Source organism: Mya arenaria, chromosome 4, assembly GCF_026914265.1.
Source record: "Mya arenaria isolate MELC-2E11 chromosome 4, ASM2691426v1".
Lineage (NCBI taxonomy): Eukaryota > Metazoa > Mollusca > Bivalvia > Myida > Myidae > Mya > Mya arenaria.
The window spans coordinates 4,508,018-4,524,942 of record NC_069125.1 but is presented as its reverse complement, the minus strand read 5'-3'; the positions used below and the strand labels follow the sequence as shown (position 1 = coordinate 4,524,942).

Genomic DNA, 16,925 nt, shown 5'->3' with positions numbered 1-16,925 from the left:
CCGCTGCAAGTAGATCGCGTAGTAATTGATTTAGCAGTTATTTTTTTTTCTTTACTCTTTGGAATCTTAATTATGTTTGCAATAATAAACTTCACTGGTAATCAATTTAAGCTTAGATCAATAAATACAACTCTAAAACACTAAATTTAATTAACGATATAATTTAAAAAAATCCCGAACTACTTCAACTGATGTACCGGCATACATCCGAGGTTGTTTTTCGAAAAAAATGGCCGAGGAGTTCCGAATGGAATAGCTAGGGAACTTTTTTTCTTTTGCATCCGTTTAAGACAAAAAAATATCTGGAAAATACATCAGGAGTATGTTCCATTATCTACGCCCATTTACGACATGAACTTGATCCTTTTTCCTTATTACAACTCGAATACCGACCTGGTTCCTTATTCCTTATTAAAACCAAAATAAGAACAGACATATTGAATATTAAGTTTTAAAAGTATCATTTCTTCATCTATTTTTTTTTGATTGGCTATGCAACATTGGTCAACATAAAAAGGTTGCGTTGTTTTATACAGTACTTAGAGCTTAAAGTGATTAACAATACATAGAATTGCGAATAAGGAATAAGGATGGTTTTTTAATTTTACATTTTTGGTTATCGCCGGTGTGTGATGGATGTTCTGATTTCTTTATTTGCTTGAATAGGCGAAAATTTCTTTTCATTAGTTTGAGGTTATAAATCCGTGGTCAGATGGTAACATACTTGACTGTCAATCCAGGGGTCGCAGGTTTGATTCCCAGCCACGCACCACTAGCAAAAGGAATACTTATCGTCTTCATGGAGGGACTTTAAATGGGGGTCCCGTGTGGCAGTGCTAAACACTGGTGCACGTTTACGAACCAGGGTAGCTCTTCCCAGGGTTACATTCTGTCTGTTCACCCAAAACCTAATGTGACTAACACTTTTATCGGAGCACTCGCCGAATGGGCAAGGCCCGGGTGCAAGTATAACTAAGTTATTAGTTCAAGTTCTTGATTTCTAGGTTTATCCTTAACAATGAGTCTGTAGGCTTTGTAAAGATGTTTTTGGACACTGCATTTTAGGGCGCGGTGAAATTTGTGACCATATATCATTGTTTTTTTTTGTTATTGTATTTTTAATCAAGATATGTCCGACTATATATATCTAACAATAACGTGTCCTCCCCCAAAAACATTTTTTTTTTTTATAATTTGGGTTGACTTTTGTACTTAATTGCACTTTAACAAAATTAACAAATATATCCTCAGGTCATTCAAGTGAGTCATTATTGGAAAGTTGATTTATTATTTTCCTTTATGAGAAATGTTGGATTTATCCATATCGGATCTTTTTCTTTAAGGGTCAGAATATTCATTATTCAATGAACGTGAAAGACGGCAAACAATTTTGACGTCCGTGTTGTTCATACTAAAATGATCAGAATTATGTTTATTTATTGACAAATTATAACTCACAATTTAGAATCGTTTAATTTAAAACTAGTTATTGCACGTTTCGTGGTTATTGAAAACAACTCAGTTGAAACACTTGAGCAGCCATTTCACATCTCGTAGCTTGGCGGAGCATTCGGAACTCCTCGGCCATTTGTTCAAAAACAACCTCGGATGTATGCCGGTACATCTGTTGAAGTAGTCCGTATTTTTTTAATAAAAGCATTAATTAAATGTAGTGTTTAAGAGTTGTATTCATTGCTCTCAGTTTAAATTGTTAAGTCATAAATTTTAACTACTAAATAAGATTACTACGCGATCTATTTGCAGCGGACTTAAACGTAACACTTTTTAAGTATGTAAACCGTCCATATACATCCGTGGTTGTTTTTGAAAAAATGGCCGAGGAGCTCCGAATGTTGGCGGAGCTGGCCGAGTTGTTACGATTGGAAATAACAATCGGCTCTGAATATTTTCTGCGTTTTGACCTAAGTTGACAGATGGCGGGATTTGCTATTCTCACAAGAACTTAATCTAGCACAAACCGGAAATGAGCTGTGAAAGAAAGATGGCTGCTGTGTATGCAGTCTTGATAAGTGTTAACCTGATTTTTTCAAATATTCCATTTTCACGAGCTTCAACACACTGGGTGGTGACAGAAGATGGAAGGGTTCAGGCACAGGTAACACCGTTTCAATGATTACGTTCGAACTATTTGTTGTCACTGTATAATTCAAAATACATTTACTTGTTATTTATTGATTTCCAATTAAAAAATATTATTTGGAAAGCAGATAACAAATTTCAATCTTTGAGCAATTTAGCCTCAAGCAGGTTTTTTAATCATCAATGGTTTAAATGAACTACAAATAATACCATTGCCCGATACAACTCTAATTAGTGTTCAATATATTAAAGTTATCTGTTTTTAAAATTACATGTATAAACAGGCTGTGGAAAAGCATGTGGTATCAAAGTCATGTCTTGAAGTTATTTTTGTAATTTTTAAATAAATAAGATTTTTTTTATTTTCTGTATAAAGTCAACCTTATGAAGTAGTCCAAATAATTGTACGTTGACGGATTTTGTTTAGATTTTTGATATGGCAAATCTTTCACGTACAAATTGTTTAGTATTAAAAGTGCGTAGTTGTTCCGATCAGGATTCCGGGTTAAAGCATATAGCGTCTATAAAATATCATAAAAACAAGAAATATTACCAGATAATGTTATTTTATATTAGTTCCGTACACAAAAAAATAAATATCCAACTTATAATTATGAGTTTGACGGCTTTTCTTCATTTCATTCTGTCAAAACATAAAGATTTATACATGAAGGGCACCTGCAAGGCTTTAGGGCACAGTTTTAAATCACTCAGAACATTGCGGGCATGGCCGAGTTGCTATGATTGTATAACGAGGTCTATCTCGAAGCTTTGTCGAAGGAGGCCGAGCTATTACGATTGTATCGAGTTGTTCCCTTTCGCATAATTGTTGTTTGTGTCAGTCAACTTTCGTTTTATTTGAAAGGTAAACAACTTGTTTTAATGCATTTAATGCTTGTTTAGTGCAAAATAACATTTCACTTACATGGTAAAATATCAATATAACTTTTTATGATCAATTTCAACCATAAAATACTTCACTTAAAACAATTTCAATATTTTTAAAACACCCCCGTTTTTTGCACATTCCCGTTTAGACGTTAGGGATTAGAAGAATCCCGTATAACACGTCTATTATTTTAGACTACCTTATGAAGCAGCGAAGACGCTGAATATCCTGTGTCAGTCTCCAATCCTGATTTTGAAGCTGAACAATTTTAATGTATTGTTATTCATTTTTAATTAAAATAGTGTATCTTTTCTTGGTAACTAATCACTGACTGCCACAATATTTTGTAATAAACTAAAAGGACTTAAAAGTTCAACCAAAATACACTATGTTTAATTTTTACGTTTGCAAATCAGCCTAAAGATTGTCTAGTTTCGGTGATAGATCATAATAAATAATAGATAATGGTCAACATAGCGATTATTTATGGTAATTAAAATTGATAATTGAAATATACTGAATGTTTGGCTTTATTTTTGTATGTGAGATGTAAAATATAAACCCATAAAAGTTTTGTCTGTGAAAGGATTGGATGTAAATTAAAAAAAGTCCTTCTGCACGTTTTGTTTGATTGAAAATGTCCCATAATACTTTTTTCCACGCCTAAAAAAGTGATCTAATCAGAACACCTTGCATTTGTCATTTTGCCTCCATTCTGCCCCATTTAACATGCATGGGAAAATCCAGTCTTTTTGGTGTGTTTGCAATGCAAGAATTAGCCCAAAGATGTAACCAAAGTACTATTTATAAGTTTGCTGTCTCAAGCGCCCCAAATATTGATATAGACAAAAATAAGCAAAGTGTAACATCACCCTGAATTTTAATGCATGAAACTTTGCAAAAATAAAATTGAAAAATTGTTAACAGACGCTAGATAGTACTATAAACAATTGACCAGGAACCAAAATTTTATATTGAATCATTACAATGACCACTTTGTAACCTTTAGTGTTTAGAGATAGTGTTCAATGCTTTGGTAAAGGTATTTTGCAACCAACTTTGCATCAGAGTCAAAATATTTAGTATGGTGGACATATTTAAAATTAAACAATTTTCATGCTAATGTGAGTGTTTCCTTAAAGGCATTTTGAGCATGGTGTCAGGCTATGCTGCCATTATGACTGCTGGTATGCATTTTTTGTAATGAGCAAACAGCATGTGTTTCCAAAATCAGTTGTTTCCTTAGCCTATAATTTGGTCAGCCAATTATTGGAACATCACCAGTAGGCAGAGCTATTAGAATCCAGCTATTGAACGTCAGCCAAAATGTACATTGAGAAGACCCTCATCAAGGATAAAAAATTGTCAAATGCCACAGAAAGTGTGAAAAATGTTGTCTTGAAAAGTAATGAAAACAAATGATATTTATATTTTACAAAGCAGGCCAATATATTTTTAGACAACTAATTAAAAAAAAATCATGTGTTCCTAATGGTTCATACGAATGCTAACAAGTTTTAAATGAAATACTGTCGTCATCAAATATTAATATCACTGCAAACTCATATTATTATTTAATCATAGTGCCCTTTTAGGAAAATATAAACATTTGTACGCTTCTATGTGCCCTTTTAGGAATGAGTTCTGCATCTGATATTTAAGTTTAAGAGAGTGTTATATCGGATTAATGATCCATACTTTTCATGTATTCATGCAGTATAAATTATGTGTGTGTTCGTACAACTTCATGAAGTGCTTTTGTAAGAGCTGCTCAGAAAATGGGCATAGCTGCAACCAAGCGTTCATACTGCATGAACGAACAAAGTTGATTCAACCCTCATGTTTACATATAAATATAAAGGATGAAAAAATGTTGAAAACAATGGTTGTTATAAAGGATACCCTGTTTAATTTGAAAGAAAGGTGCAGAAAACAGAGTATTTCTACCTTATTAAACAATAATAGATCACAGTCAAACTTTTAGCACTCACCAATCATTTAATATTTTTATGCTTTCAGCTATTAAATACACTGTAACAACCTTGTTAACAGTAAATGATATTTTCAGTAAATGCATTATTTATTAAGTTCCCCGCTAGTTAAACTTTTATCACTCAAAATTGATGTTTGTTATAACATGTCACTGTGTATGTGTCACCGGGTGGGGTTCTCGTCCCCAAACTATAGCTTATTAACACGTAACTCCCAATACATTCTCCATATTTTATTCAAATATAATGCACTAGCTAAGTTGTGAGAGGTCTCTTAACCTTCTCTATCTACTCCCTAACAAGAACTCCTTAAAACTTACAATACAACATACAATTTCTCATTAGGCCACGCCCATATAATATAAACCAACCATACAAAAACACTTATCAAACTTCATTCATACCAGCCCCTAATGTAACCTTCTATTGTCTTTACCTTCAGACCAGAACTCATAAGAATCTAATTCACACCTTCATGTTATTATGCTTTGATCTAAGTAATGACAACTGCTTACCAAGTTTCCTTCAATTAATTATGGAAGATACAGTATGTCCAGTAATTAAGAACAAGACTAGCAGATGTCTGTAACTAATATTTCAAAGACTATGAATTAGTACTAGACCATAACAAAATATAGTAATTAGTAACTATGATTTCCTCATGTGGACTTGTAGAGAAATGCTCATTTAATCAATTTGAGAAAAATATAAATAATCAATTTTGATATTTAAAATAGTGAACTGTTTTATAACTCTGTGACATATGTATTGATTTTGAAAGAGTGTCACTTTAACCCTTACCATGCTGCAATGCTGTAAGTGTAGTTCATTGATCACTGATGAGTTGTATTGAGTGAATGTTTAATATTTCACCCATTGACTTGAAAAGAATACCATTTATATGATCCTTGTTTTACAGCATTCAAACTTTCAGACAGTGATGTTGAAATGGTTGATATGAATTCTTAAAAGTACATTTCGATATTAAAACTCCCCTCAAGAAATCATGTTCAGATTGGTTGTCACTTGTGTGTCTGTGTATTTAAAGATGAGCTTAATAATCCTCAAAATCTGGTTCAGATATTATTTAAAACTTAATATTTTGAGCACAAAACATTGAAATACATGTATTTCAATATGCACAATTAATTCCTACTGACGCTGTCACAGTGAAAACAACTGTTGCTTAATGAAAGTATAAGCCATTGAATATGGCACTTATTTTCACATTAAACCTGTTTACCTACCTGAAAATTAACTGTATAAAAGCATATGTGTGGAAAAGTGCGTCATGCATTAATAATTAATAAATATCATTTATATTTTGCGGGTTTCCAAGACTTTTGTCAAACACAAGAACAGAAATGATAATCTCTGAAAGTTCACTGGTCCTCACAGATAAATGGAAATACCTTTAATAAAAATGCAAAGTAAACTTTTGACAATTTTAAATTCTAGATAAAAAGAAATTCAGTACATAGGGGAAAAATGTCTTAACATTTAGAGGAAATGTTTTTGGAGAAATGGAAGCATTTTGTCAGGGGAAAAAACCAATCTTCAGCAGTGAAATAAACAAAAAAAGATCGCTGTCACCTTAACCCTTTCTTCATAGATACACCTCTTTACTTTTCAATCGATTGCCTAATAGATACATCATTTTAATGTTAAGGCTCAGATTGACAGTTTTAACAATTTTTTTTAGTTTATGTCTTGAATGTTCAAACCAATTTTGGGGTAAATGTCGTAAAACAAGTGATACAAGACTGCCGACAAAAGATCAGATATTCATATTCGAAAATTGATATTTTATGGCTAAAAGCATTACCAACACTTCAAGAAAAATTAATTTTTGGAAAGTTTTCAATACAATTGAGATCTGTCTTATAGAAAGTTCTCTTAAATGACTGAATTGAAGGCATTGATCCCAAAATCAGCTGATTATGAGACAAAAAAACCCATGTTAAAACTGTCAATCTGTGGGAATGCAGCTTTAAGTTATATGATGATATAATTAACAAAGGTTGGCTGATGTGGCCGCTTCACTATGAAGGAAAGGGTTAAGTTACTAACAATTTATCAAAGTTTACTGATTTCTCATTTTATAATGGAACCAGAAACTGACAAAGTTTCATTTTCTTCCTTGCAAAATTGTGTGTACATTAACATGAACCACTTGATGTCATTGTATTATCAATTGGTATGGCTTTGATGTTGTTATACCATTAACACTGTGTGGGAACGGACACCGGATATAGCTCAAAAAGTGATCATTCGATAAGCGTTATGGTTTTGACTCATGGACAGTTTTCTATCATTTTTTTTGTATTTTATGGTGATATATTTAACAAAATCGAAGAGTTTTGAATTACTTGATACTGTGCAATATACGGCTATGATGGAAATGTGTCTCCTCTTGTGTATAAACAGTATAATAGTCCAATTCTCGCCGAAAGTTGCATGATCGCTCACAAATGTTCATTTATGTGGTACGATTTCAAACATAAATCAACAAATTGAAAGTAAGAATAAAAACTGAATCGAGCGAATTCATTGTAATTACATAATCTAGTAATGTGTAAAATATCAATATAATATATTTTGTTGTTATGGAGATATTCATACCTTTTGATGCCCTGGCAGTGTACTGGGGATAGATGAAGCAAATCGGCCAAAGGTCAAGGTCACAGTGATCTTGAATGGTAAAAGGTTGTCCAAGTGATAACTCGACAATGCCTGCACCCATGGCCCTCATACTTGACTTGGAGGTTGGGCCTGTTGAGTAGATGACCCCAATTGTTTTTGGGGTCATCAGGCCAAAGGTCAAGGTCACAGTGACCTTAAATGGTAAAAGGTTGTCCGAGTGATAACTTGACAATGCCTGCACCCATGGCCCTCAAACTTGACTTGGAGGTTAAGCCTGACCAGTAGATGGCCCCTATCGATTTTAGGGGTCAAAGGTCAATGTCATAGTGATCAGGAGATGACCATTATTGATTTGAGGAGTCATTGGGTCAAAGGTCAAGTTCACATTGACCTTGAATGCGAAAATGTTTCGAGTGATAACTCGACAATGCCTGCACCCATGGCCCTCAACCTGACTTGGAGTTGTGTCTGGCCTGTAGATGACCCCTTATGACTTTAGAAGTCATCGGGTCAAAGGTCAAGGTCACAGTGACCTTGAACGAAAAAAGCTTGTCTTTGTGATAACTTGTCAATGCCTGCACCCATGGCCCTCAAACTTGACATTTAGATTTTTGTTGACCAGCTGATGACTCCTATGGATTTTGAGGTCATAGAGTCAAAGGTCATAACACACTCTATCCTCACACTTTGAATGGTCATAATCTTAAAACTGCCTCAACGGCATTCAATGTCAGTGACAAATCAGCTGTCATTTCGTTCCATGTATATTTTATTCAATTGTCCATATAATCTGACAACATGGCGCTCAGGGGGGGCATAATGTTTGATAAACATCTCTTGTTCATCATAGTATTTATTTATCTTCCAATTCCAGATGGATTCTGTGTTCAACATGAAGCGTCCATATGACCTTGTGGCGTTCATGAAGCAGGAAGATCGTGCGGCCATGCTGGACGAGCTTAAACAGGAACTGCTCTCGAGGAAAGATGAGATTGACAGGACTGAAGACAGGGATACAGGTTGGTTGTTTATGAATATATCACCCCCACACCACCTTTTTTATCGTGGGGCTTTCGGGCCCCTCATTGACCATAAGTTGTCATGATTTTGATGATTGAAATAATAACTTTGTTGGAATTTCAGCAACAGTTATATTGTCATGAATGAACACTAGGTGAAAGAGACACATTTTCTATCAAAGATTGGTTAACAGATATTATTGATGAAAAATTGTAAATCAGTCCGAAGCTTCTTTATCATATGGCGGCTCTTTTTACAAGTTTTGCAATAAACATTCATACTCAAAATGCATTGAATTTTACACCCCCTAATTAAAACAATAAATGCAAATGTTTGTCGGAAGGCTCAGAATCACTCGTATAATAAAAAATGACATGTTTCACTGATATGAAAGTAATCATAACTGTTCCATGAAAGGTCTTGAGGAGAAGTTTTACAAGACAGACGAGGACTGTCTGGCTGCGGGGAAGCAGCTGCCTGACCTTGACCTGTACATCAGCACAGTTCTACCACTTGAAAACAAAGGCATTAGGTAAGGTTATAAGATTAATATATAAAAGCATGCTGGAGCAATATTTCTCTTTCATTATTTTGGCAGTTCCAAATATAAGAAATCTTATTTTGTAACCTATAAGATAACCTTATCACTAAAGTTAATTTCACAAATAAATGGAACACCACTTGCGATGGTTTATACACTGAATTAGTACTCGGTTCTAAGGAGAGAGGTTTATGCATGCTTAATACCGCTATAGGCACTTGCTGTTAAGGTATATACAGTTTATGGAATCAGAAAAATAGGTATGGTTTACAGCATTTTAGATCAGCCTGGACTTGTTTATGTAAAAGGCATATGTTTTATTATGTTTTATTGTTTGTACACAATATAAAGCCATGGTAAAATTAAGGTTAATTTTACAAATGACATCTCTTTTTAGACCAGAGGACTTTCTGCCAGTGTTCATATCTGGTTCAACCCTCATGCAGCCAGACTGTACAATGTACACAGACATGCCGTATAGTCCGTACGCGTTTGAACACCTTGATGGAATGAAGGAACGCAGAAATCTGCCCGGTACAGCCGAACTCGGGCTCAAGAATGCCATCACATATCAGGATAATGTGGATGAATATGGCCATAGAATTTTTGAGGCTTTTAAAAGTGTAAGTTACTTTATATGTTAAAACTTATGTACTTTACAACAGTTGTGAAACAAGTTATTACAACATTATATTTATCACTCTTGTTGGCACGATTTTTCGTGAGAGTTTGGTCTTGTGTTGATGGGGAAACCGGAGTACCTGGAGGAAACCAACATGTTTGGCTTGGTGACAACAAATTAAACTCACATCAGTCCTGGCTGGGAGTCAAACCCAGATCGCCTAGGTATAAAGCTAGTGCCCTAACCACTGCGATTTAATAGTGACAATTAATTGTAAGCCTAGTGTATTGATTATTGTTTTGATTTGAAATGATGAGTACATATATACTGTATTATTTTAGAAACTGAAAAAGACTGTAACAGTGTCTTGTTTTGAAAAAATCACTTTCCCAGCAAATATCCCCGATTCTTTAAATGAACTAATGAAGGAAATGTCAATTCCATGTATTATTTTTTTCAGAACAAGACCTCGTGGGTGTTGTACAACATGGCGGCCTTCTACTGGCGTATCAAAGGGGACCCCTACAATGTAATAGAGTGTGTTAGGAGGGCACTCCACTACTCCCCCAGGTATGTGTCTTGTACGGTATTGTAGAGGGTTTAAATTTCACTAAGGTTTAATCTTTTGGGGCGACTTTTAAAGTTTCAATAAGAATTTTTTTTTAATTATTTAATTTATTGTTGCTTTCTGACAAGTTAATTGTGGCATCGTGTATTTTTTACATTACAAAATTGCCAAAGTTGAAATATTGAAGAAAAAAAGATATACGAATTTAAAGCTATCTACAATACATGATTTTTTTTTACACGAAATATAATTGGTTTCATGATTGAGCTTTGAGTTGAATTTAGCAAACTGACTTGAAAAGATCCTGTGCAAAATATTAAGGTATTTGTCAATTTGAATTTAATTTGAATTTAATGCATTTAGATTTTTCTTGGCCTTATTTTGTTTTCAAAGGAAATGTTAAACTTTGAACACCTTGGACCAGAGAGGTTTTGGCTCCTTTCCCTTCTCCAGCAGTGTGAGTAAGACAAGAATATTTGCAATGTGTCTAAATCCTCTGTGTGTGTGGCGGTGATGAGACAGGGGTGCATCATGCTTTATCTTAACTTCAAACTTTCATTTCTTTTCAGTTTTTCAGGAAGGAATTGAAAAATATCAAGTTTTCAAAGTATACGGGTTAGATGTACTAGAGACCATGCTGAATTCATTATAAAAGAAATATTTATTTGCAGAATGACATTTGAACATAAGGTTTATGTACGGAAATTATGTTTTTCAGGCATCAAAAAGATGTGGCCCTTATAAGTCTCGCAAATGTGTTACATCGAGCCCAGAAATCCAACGAGGCAGCCATTGTTGTTCATGCAGCTCTTGATGTCTCGAAAGAGCTCAATGTGAATCACTTCACACTTGGGAACATCTATGCAGTAAGTTGTACACATTAATAGAATTTCTGTTAGGCTTTCCAGGCTTCTTAGACTCTTTTTTGTTCATTAAACTCCAGTCCAAGCTCCTGATACTCTGCTTCCATCATAAGACTCCAGTCCAAGCTCCTTAGACTATTTTTCTCACATAAGGCTCAAGGCCAAGCGTCTTAGAATCTTCTTCCCTTGTCCAAGCTTCTTGGAGTCTTCTTCCTTCAAAAGGCTCAAGTTCAAGCTTCTTAAATATTTCTCTGCACATAGGGCTCCAGTCCAAGCTTCATAGACTTTTCTCTGCTCATGAGGCCCCAGTCCAAGCTTCTTAAACTCTTCTCTGCTCATGAGGCCCCAGTCCAAGCTTCTTAGACTCTTGTCTGCTCATGAGGCTCCAGTCCAAGCTTTTTAGACTCTTGTCTGCTCATAAGGCTCAAGGCCAAGCTTCTTAAACTCTTCTCTGCTCATGAGGCCCCAGTCCAAGCTTCTTAAACTCTTCTCTGCTCATGAGGCCCCAGTCCAAGCTTCTTAAACTTTTCTCTGCTCATGAGGCTCCAGTCCAAGCTTCTTAAACTCTTCTCTGCTCATGAGGCCCCAGTCCAAGCTTCTTAAACTCTTCTCTGCTCATGAGGCACCAGTCCAAGCTTCTTAAACTCTTCTCTGCTCATGAGGCCCCAGTCCATGCTTCTTAAACTCTTCTCTGCTCATGAGGCTCCAGTCCAAGCTTCTTAAACTCTTCTCTGCTCATGAGGCCCCAGTCCAAGCTTCTTAAACTCTTCTCTGCTCATGAGGCCCCAGTCCAAGCTTCTTAAACTCTTCTCTGCTCATGAGGCCCCAGTCCAAGCTTCTTAAACTCTTCTCTGCTACTCATTCATGAGGCCCCAGTCCAAGCTTCTTAGACTCTTGTCTGCTCATGAGGCTCCAGGCCAAGCTTCTTAGACTTTTCTTTGCCCATTTGGGAGGTGATGAGCAAGTATTCCTTATTGGAAACCATTGTTGGTAAGGTTACTTTGTCCATAACATGGAAACCTTTTAGCTTGAAAATTGGAACAGATGATCAATATAGCAATAATTACAAATATGGCAGCAAGTCCTGTGACATTTTGATGCCTTTTTTACAAAATTTTGTGGGTTTAATTTCAGAAGGTGCCTAGAGTTTAATGTCACTTACTACCTTCTGACAGTACCCCCACAAAATATGAGCGCATTGCAATTGAAAGACAAATATAGTTTGACTTTAGTGGTGATAAATTTGAGTTAAACTTAATTGATAAACAATATAAAATATCCTATATGATATGAGTGTTTTCTTGATATGAACACGTACATTAACTTCCTTAAGCCTCAAGGGCATATTGAAGTGATATATAAAATAAAAAGTTGTGGTGAAATATAAAAAATGCATCCTCCTTCAGTTTTAAGCCATTTTTATAGCCGATATTCAGTTCTGTCTCCAATGTTTTTTTCCCCTGAATATTGAATAAACATTTCCAATATCTTTTTTGTTTGGATTGAAAGAGAAACCAGTTTCTTAATATTGAAGTTATACAATCCCATAGATAAATGGTTCAATAGAGTATTTGAGTAAATTCAACTACAAATTATCGATTCCAAGGGTAAAAATACTAAGAAAAAAACATGGGAGTTCTTTTATTGTATGTACTGTTTGTATTTCTTTATATTAAAACACTCTTCATATATTTGAATGATACTAAAAATAATCAATGTGCTGTATTTGAACTAGTTATAAGAAAATTGTACATTATCTTAGCACATGCCATTGCTTGTTTTGACTGTAATACAAATATTAATTTGTTTTTTTATACCATTCTTGTGCACTATAACTTGACATTGATGTTATTTCCTCCTTTTAATTTAGCGAATATTTAAATAAAATCTTAAATTTTGGCCACAAATGTGTCATGTGATGAAACTTTTGTAACTTTTGAAGGAAAAGTTATAAACTTGCGAAAGGCTTGCTGTAAAACTTCACCAAAACTTTGTTTCATAATTTTGTTGTATAAAATGTCAACTTATGGAAGATCCTATATTTCCTTCAATTGATAAAGCAGTGATCCAATAATAGCTCACCTTTACTTAAAAGTGCTCTTAATTTGCAGGTTTTGGGAGAGTACAACAAATCTGTGATATGCTTTGAGAACACATTGAAAATCCAGCCTGACTTCGAGGCGGCAGCTAAACGCAAGCACGCGGTGTTGTGTCATGCTAAACTGGAAGGTGCCCTTGAGGCCCAGCACAGGTTTGTTCTTTTTAGGGTTAGTTTATTCTAATCCCTTTTAGTTTGATTGTGACGAACGCTGAAGCTAAAATAATTAATCTTGAGTCCACTTTCTGGGTAGAAACCAGTGCTGTGTCCATTTGGGAGGCTGTGAGAAAGTACCCCTGGTGGTGATTGAACATACAACCTCTTTGGTGAGAGGTGGACACCTATACCAATAGAACATGCTCACTTGTTTAGTGTTAAGCATTGTATATTGGATTTTTAGGTGTGTTGCGTTGCAGTTGGGAATATAACAGACCATCTGACATTCTTGTCAGCAAGGGTTTTAAGCCCCAATGTTTTATCTCTGGAGCAGTGATCAAAATTAGACTTTTGAATGAACAAGCCTGAATTCTTACCTTAGTGGTTGGCATCTATATTAATACAGAATTTGGGATGGAATGCTTGTTAATTTGTTATTTTTCACTGTTTGGAAATTTTAGCCTGTTCTCACGTCCAAATCCTTCTTTAGCATGTATAGGTCTGGTACCTCTTCAATGCCAAAATTAAATATTTCACTCGTGGCTTTGCCATGAAATGTAACTTTTGCTGCTCACTCCGTGAAATATATAATGATATAACTCTTGATCTTTAACTCTTGGTACAGATCTCTACAAAGAACACTTAACGACCTCAAAGATTACCAGAGGAAGCACGATTTTTGGCAGCAACAGAATGACAAGCTTTTGTCTGAACAAGTCCCGGTTGATGTGAAGCTTGCTCAACATGTGGCGTATGAAGAGTTGAGGATTCGGGAAATATCATCGGAAATAGGTACTTGCGCACACTGGTGCCGATAGTTGTGGCGCAGTGCGGGGGAGAGTGTTGTGATGCTTTCTAATTATATATAATAGATAGTGTGCTTATTTCATTCTCTTGCGATGTGTGTTAAGTCAACTTCAACAAGCAGAAACTGGTGTAAATAAGTTTTTTAATTTTCTGCTTTTGGCTTTATAATGAAATCAAATATCTTTTCTACATAAATAAACACAAGACAATGAAAAAAATTAGAGTTTTGTAACGGGAAAAAAAGTTGTTCTGCCAAGACTAATAGACTTGTGCTTCCTCCAGATTGCCTTTTGTGAGCCATTGAAACCATGGGCACCATTTTTTTTCATTCACAATAAATTATGACATCATATCTTTTGCATCCTCGGCACCCCAGCGTATCATAACCTATATAATACCCTGGGCAAATTGGCTAGGGAAACTTCATAAAACTTGAATATTCATAAGCATTTTTCAACCAATGAAATAGCTGATAACAAAAAGGAAAGAATCTCCTTTGTGAAGAGCTATCAGCGTTTTAACAATATCCTGCCTAATTTGTAAGCAGTGATCTCATTGGATTATTTTGAACCAGATTACATCCGTAACTTCTCGGCCATTTTCCCATTTCACCTTATTAATTATTCATGAGTACAAAAAATTTTCAGCTGATTTGCCCAGGGTATCATATAGGTTATGATACGCTGGGGTGCCGATGATGATTTTTTGCTGATGTCATATTTACCTCTTTCTGCTTGTTGTGCTTGCCTTATGGGTTGTACGCCATAGGTTTCTTTCTTTTTTTATGATCAAAGTTTGAGTGCCATACTAAATATAAAGCTGTGTTTGGAATACTTTTTTTTTCTTAAATGGATATTGTTTAAGGGATGACTATGCAGTATTTTTAGAATTAGTCACTATGTGCAATTTACTAAGGCTAAAAATAGCTTTTAGGGGAATGTTATGCATTTAACTTTGATTATTTTTGATAAAGGTCATTCTCAGCATTAGTAAAACATGTTATAGATCAGATTGAGTTTTTGAAAAAAGAGAGGGAATATCGCATACATATCAAATTATTCCTCTTCCAAGCTTTTTTTCATGCCCTAAAATCCTCCAAAAATAATTCAGTGTTGTTATTATTTATTTTTTGAAATGGTTTGTCATACTAGTGCTTACTACTAATATTCTTAATGCATGTAGCTACTTTTATTAAGCAGTAAGCATGCACTGTTGTTAAGTGAGATTTTTGAAAAGTTACAGTACATTGTTTAAATTCTGATAAGGTTTAACATTTGTGATTCTTTGCAAACCAATCAGGTCACAAATTTAAGAACAATTGAAATATTTATTTACAAACCTGTGGCAATGGTAAAGGAAAGTTGTCATGAATTTTTAAGTGTGAGAAGTCGGCCAAAATATTGCAAAAAAAAAATAAACGTCGCAAAATTGGAAGCTTTCTTCAGTTACAGAAATTTGTATTGCATGAACGAGAAATTAAGAGAAATTCTGTACATGTTCTTAACATAAGGAAATTGAAAAGAAGCATGTCATAAAATGAAATAAAGTGTTACCATACTTTTAAGATGTTATAGTTTTGGTTGACAGAAATTTATACATGCTCTCAAGCAATATCAAACTTGTTTTATTCGATGTTTTACCGCACGTTTTATTTTATTTTTTATTTTTCCTCCTTGCTCAAATTTGTTTTCAGTTAAAATCTATGGAACCGAGTTTTAATTGGTGTGACATGATATATTTCATGTTGTGTGTATTTGGTTGCAATACATATTGTATTATATTGTCAGAGAGTGAAGATGGCCAGGAAAGGACAGGTAAATTACACGCCTTTTTCTGCTGACAGGGTGAAACAAACGTGCATGCCAGATTTGAATTCCTGTAGTTTTTTGCTTTTCCATGAAAACAGGATTGTTGCTTATTAAACTGGATCTTATTAACTATCCCTTGTTTGTTATAATATTGCAGTGGGTTTTACTTGTTTGTTGGGCTTTTTTGTTTCAAACAAATGTTTTGTTAGTGCTATTGCCTTGGCCCCAATTTCATGAAAATTCTAAAGTATTACAAGTTTAAGTAGCTAATTTCATTAAGCCAAAGCTCTTACTTAATCATGATTTTACTAAATAAAAATTAGTTTATTTTGATTTTCTTGAAGATGTTTCCCAACATTAAGTTCAAAAACTTGTTATAATGTTAATATTACACTAAATACCAAACAAAAATCGAGAGCTTATGAGGGATTTTTGGAGTGATTGGGGATTACTGTTGTTTGCATGCAAACAATGTTTGCCATACACTGGTAATTAACAGGGTCAAAATATGGGGTTTATAATTGACACAAGTTTATAAAATATTTGTGAGGTAAATGCTCCGTATTTAACGGAGATACAGAAGAGCATTGGCTTCTGAAATGGTCTTTTGAGTTCTTCTGATAATCAAAATCAGCCATCTATTTTTATAACACTATTATTTTCTTTGGGTTTCTATGTACGTTTCCAGTATAATCTCCCCTTTTGTTGTTTAATATGTTGATCTATAACAATTCCATTTTGTATTTTGAATTAATTACTTCCCTTTTATACTTTAATTTTTTTTATTTAAAAGATTGGCAATTTTATTATTCAATACAA

At 34.4% G+C, this 16,925-nt stretch overlaps 1 protein-coding gene across 7 annotated transcripts in view; it reads left to right on the top strand.

Moving 5' to 3' along the window:
* The first annotated feature begins 1,960 nt into the window (after positions 1–1,960).
* LOC128230091 (tetratricopeptide repeat protein 17-like) overlaps positions 1,961–16,925 on the top strand; it is a 69,312-nt gene continuing 54,347 nt past the window's right edge. For 5 of the 7 annotated variants that reach the window (XM_052942091.1, XM_052942090.1, XM_052942089.1 and 2 more), the window contains exons 1-9: positions 1,961–2,116; positions 8,498–8,642; positions 9,061–9,175; positions 9,582–9,807; positions 10,267–10,376; positions 11,093–11,240; positions 13,349–13,488; positions 14,117–14,283; positions 16,086–16,112. In XM_052942091.1, the coding sequence (XP_052798051.1) occupies positions 1,985–2,116; positions 8,498–8,642; positions 9,061–9,175; positions 9,582–9,807; positions 10,267–10,376; positions 11,093–11,240; positions 13,349–13,488; positions 14,117–14,283; positions 16,086–16,112 (1,210 nt within the window). In that variant the 5' untranslated portion in view covers positions 1,961–1,984. The remainder of the gene's footprint in view (positions 2,117–8,497; positions 8,643–9,060; positions 9,176–9,581; positions 9,808–10,266; positions 10,377–11,092; positions 11,241–13,348; positions 13,489–14,116; positions 14,284–16,085; positions 16,113–16,925) is intronic. The other 2 variants (XM_052942092.1, XM_052942088.1) reach the window with 1 other exon arrangement.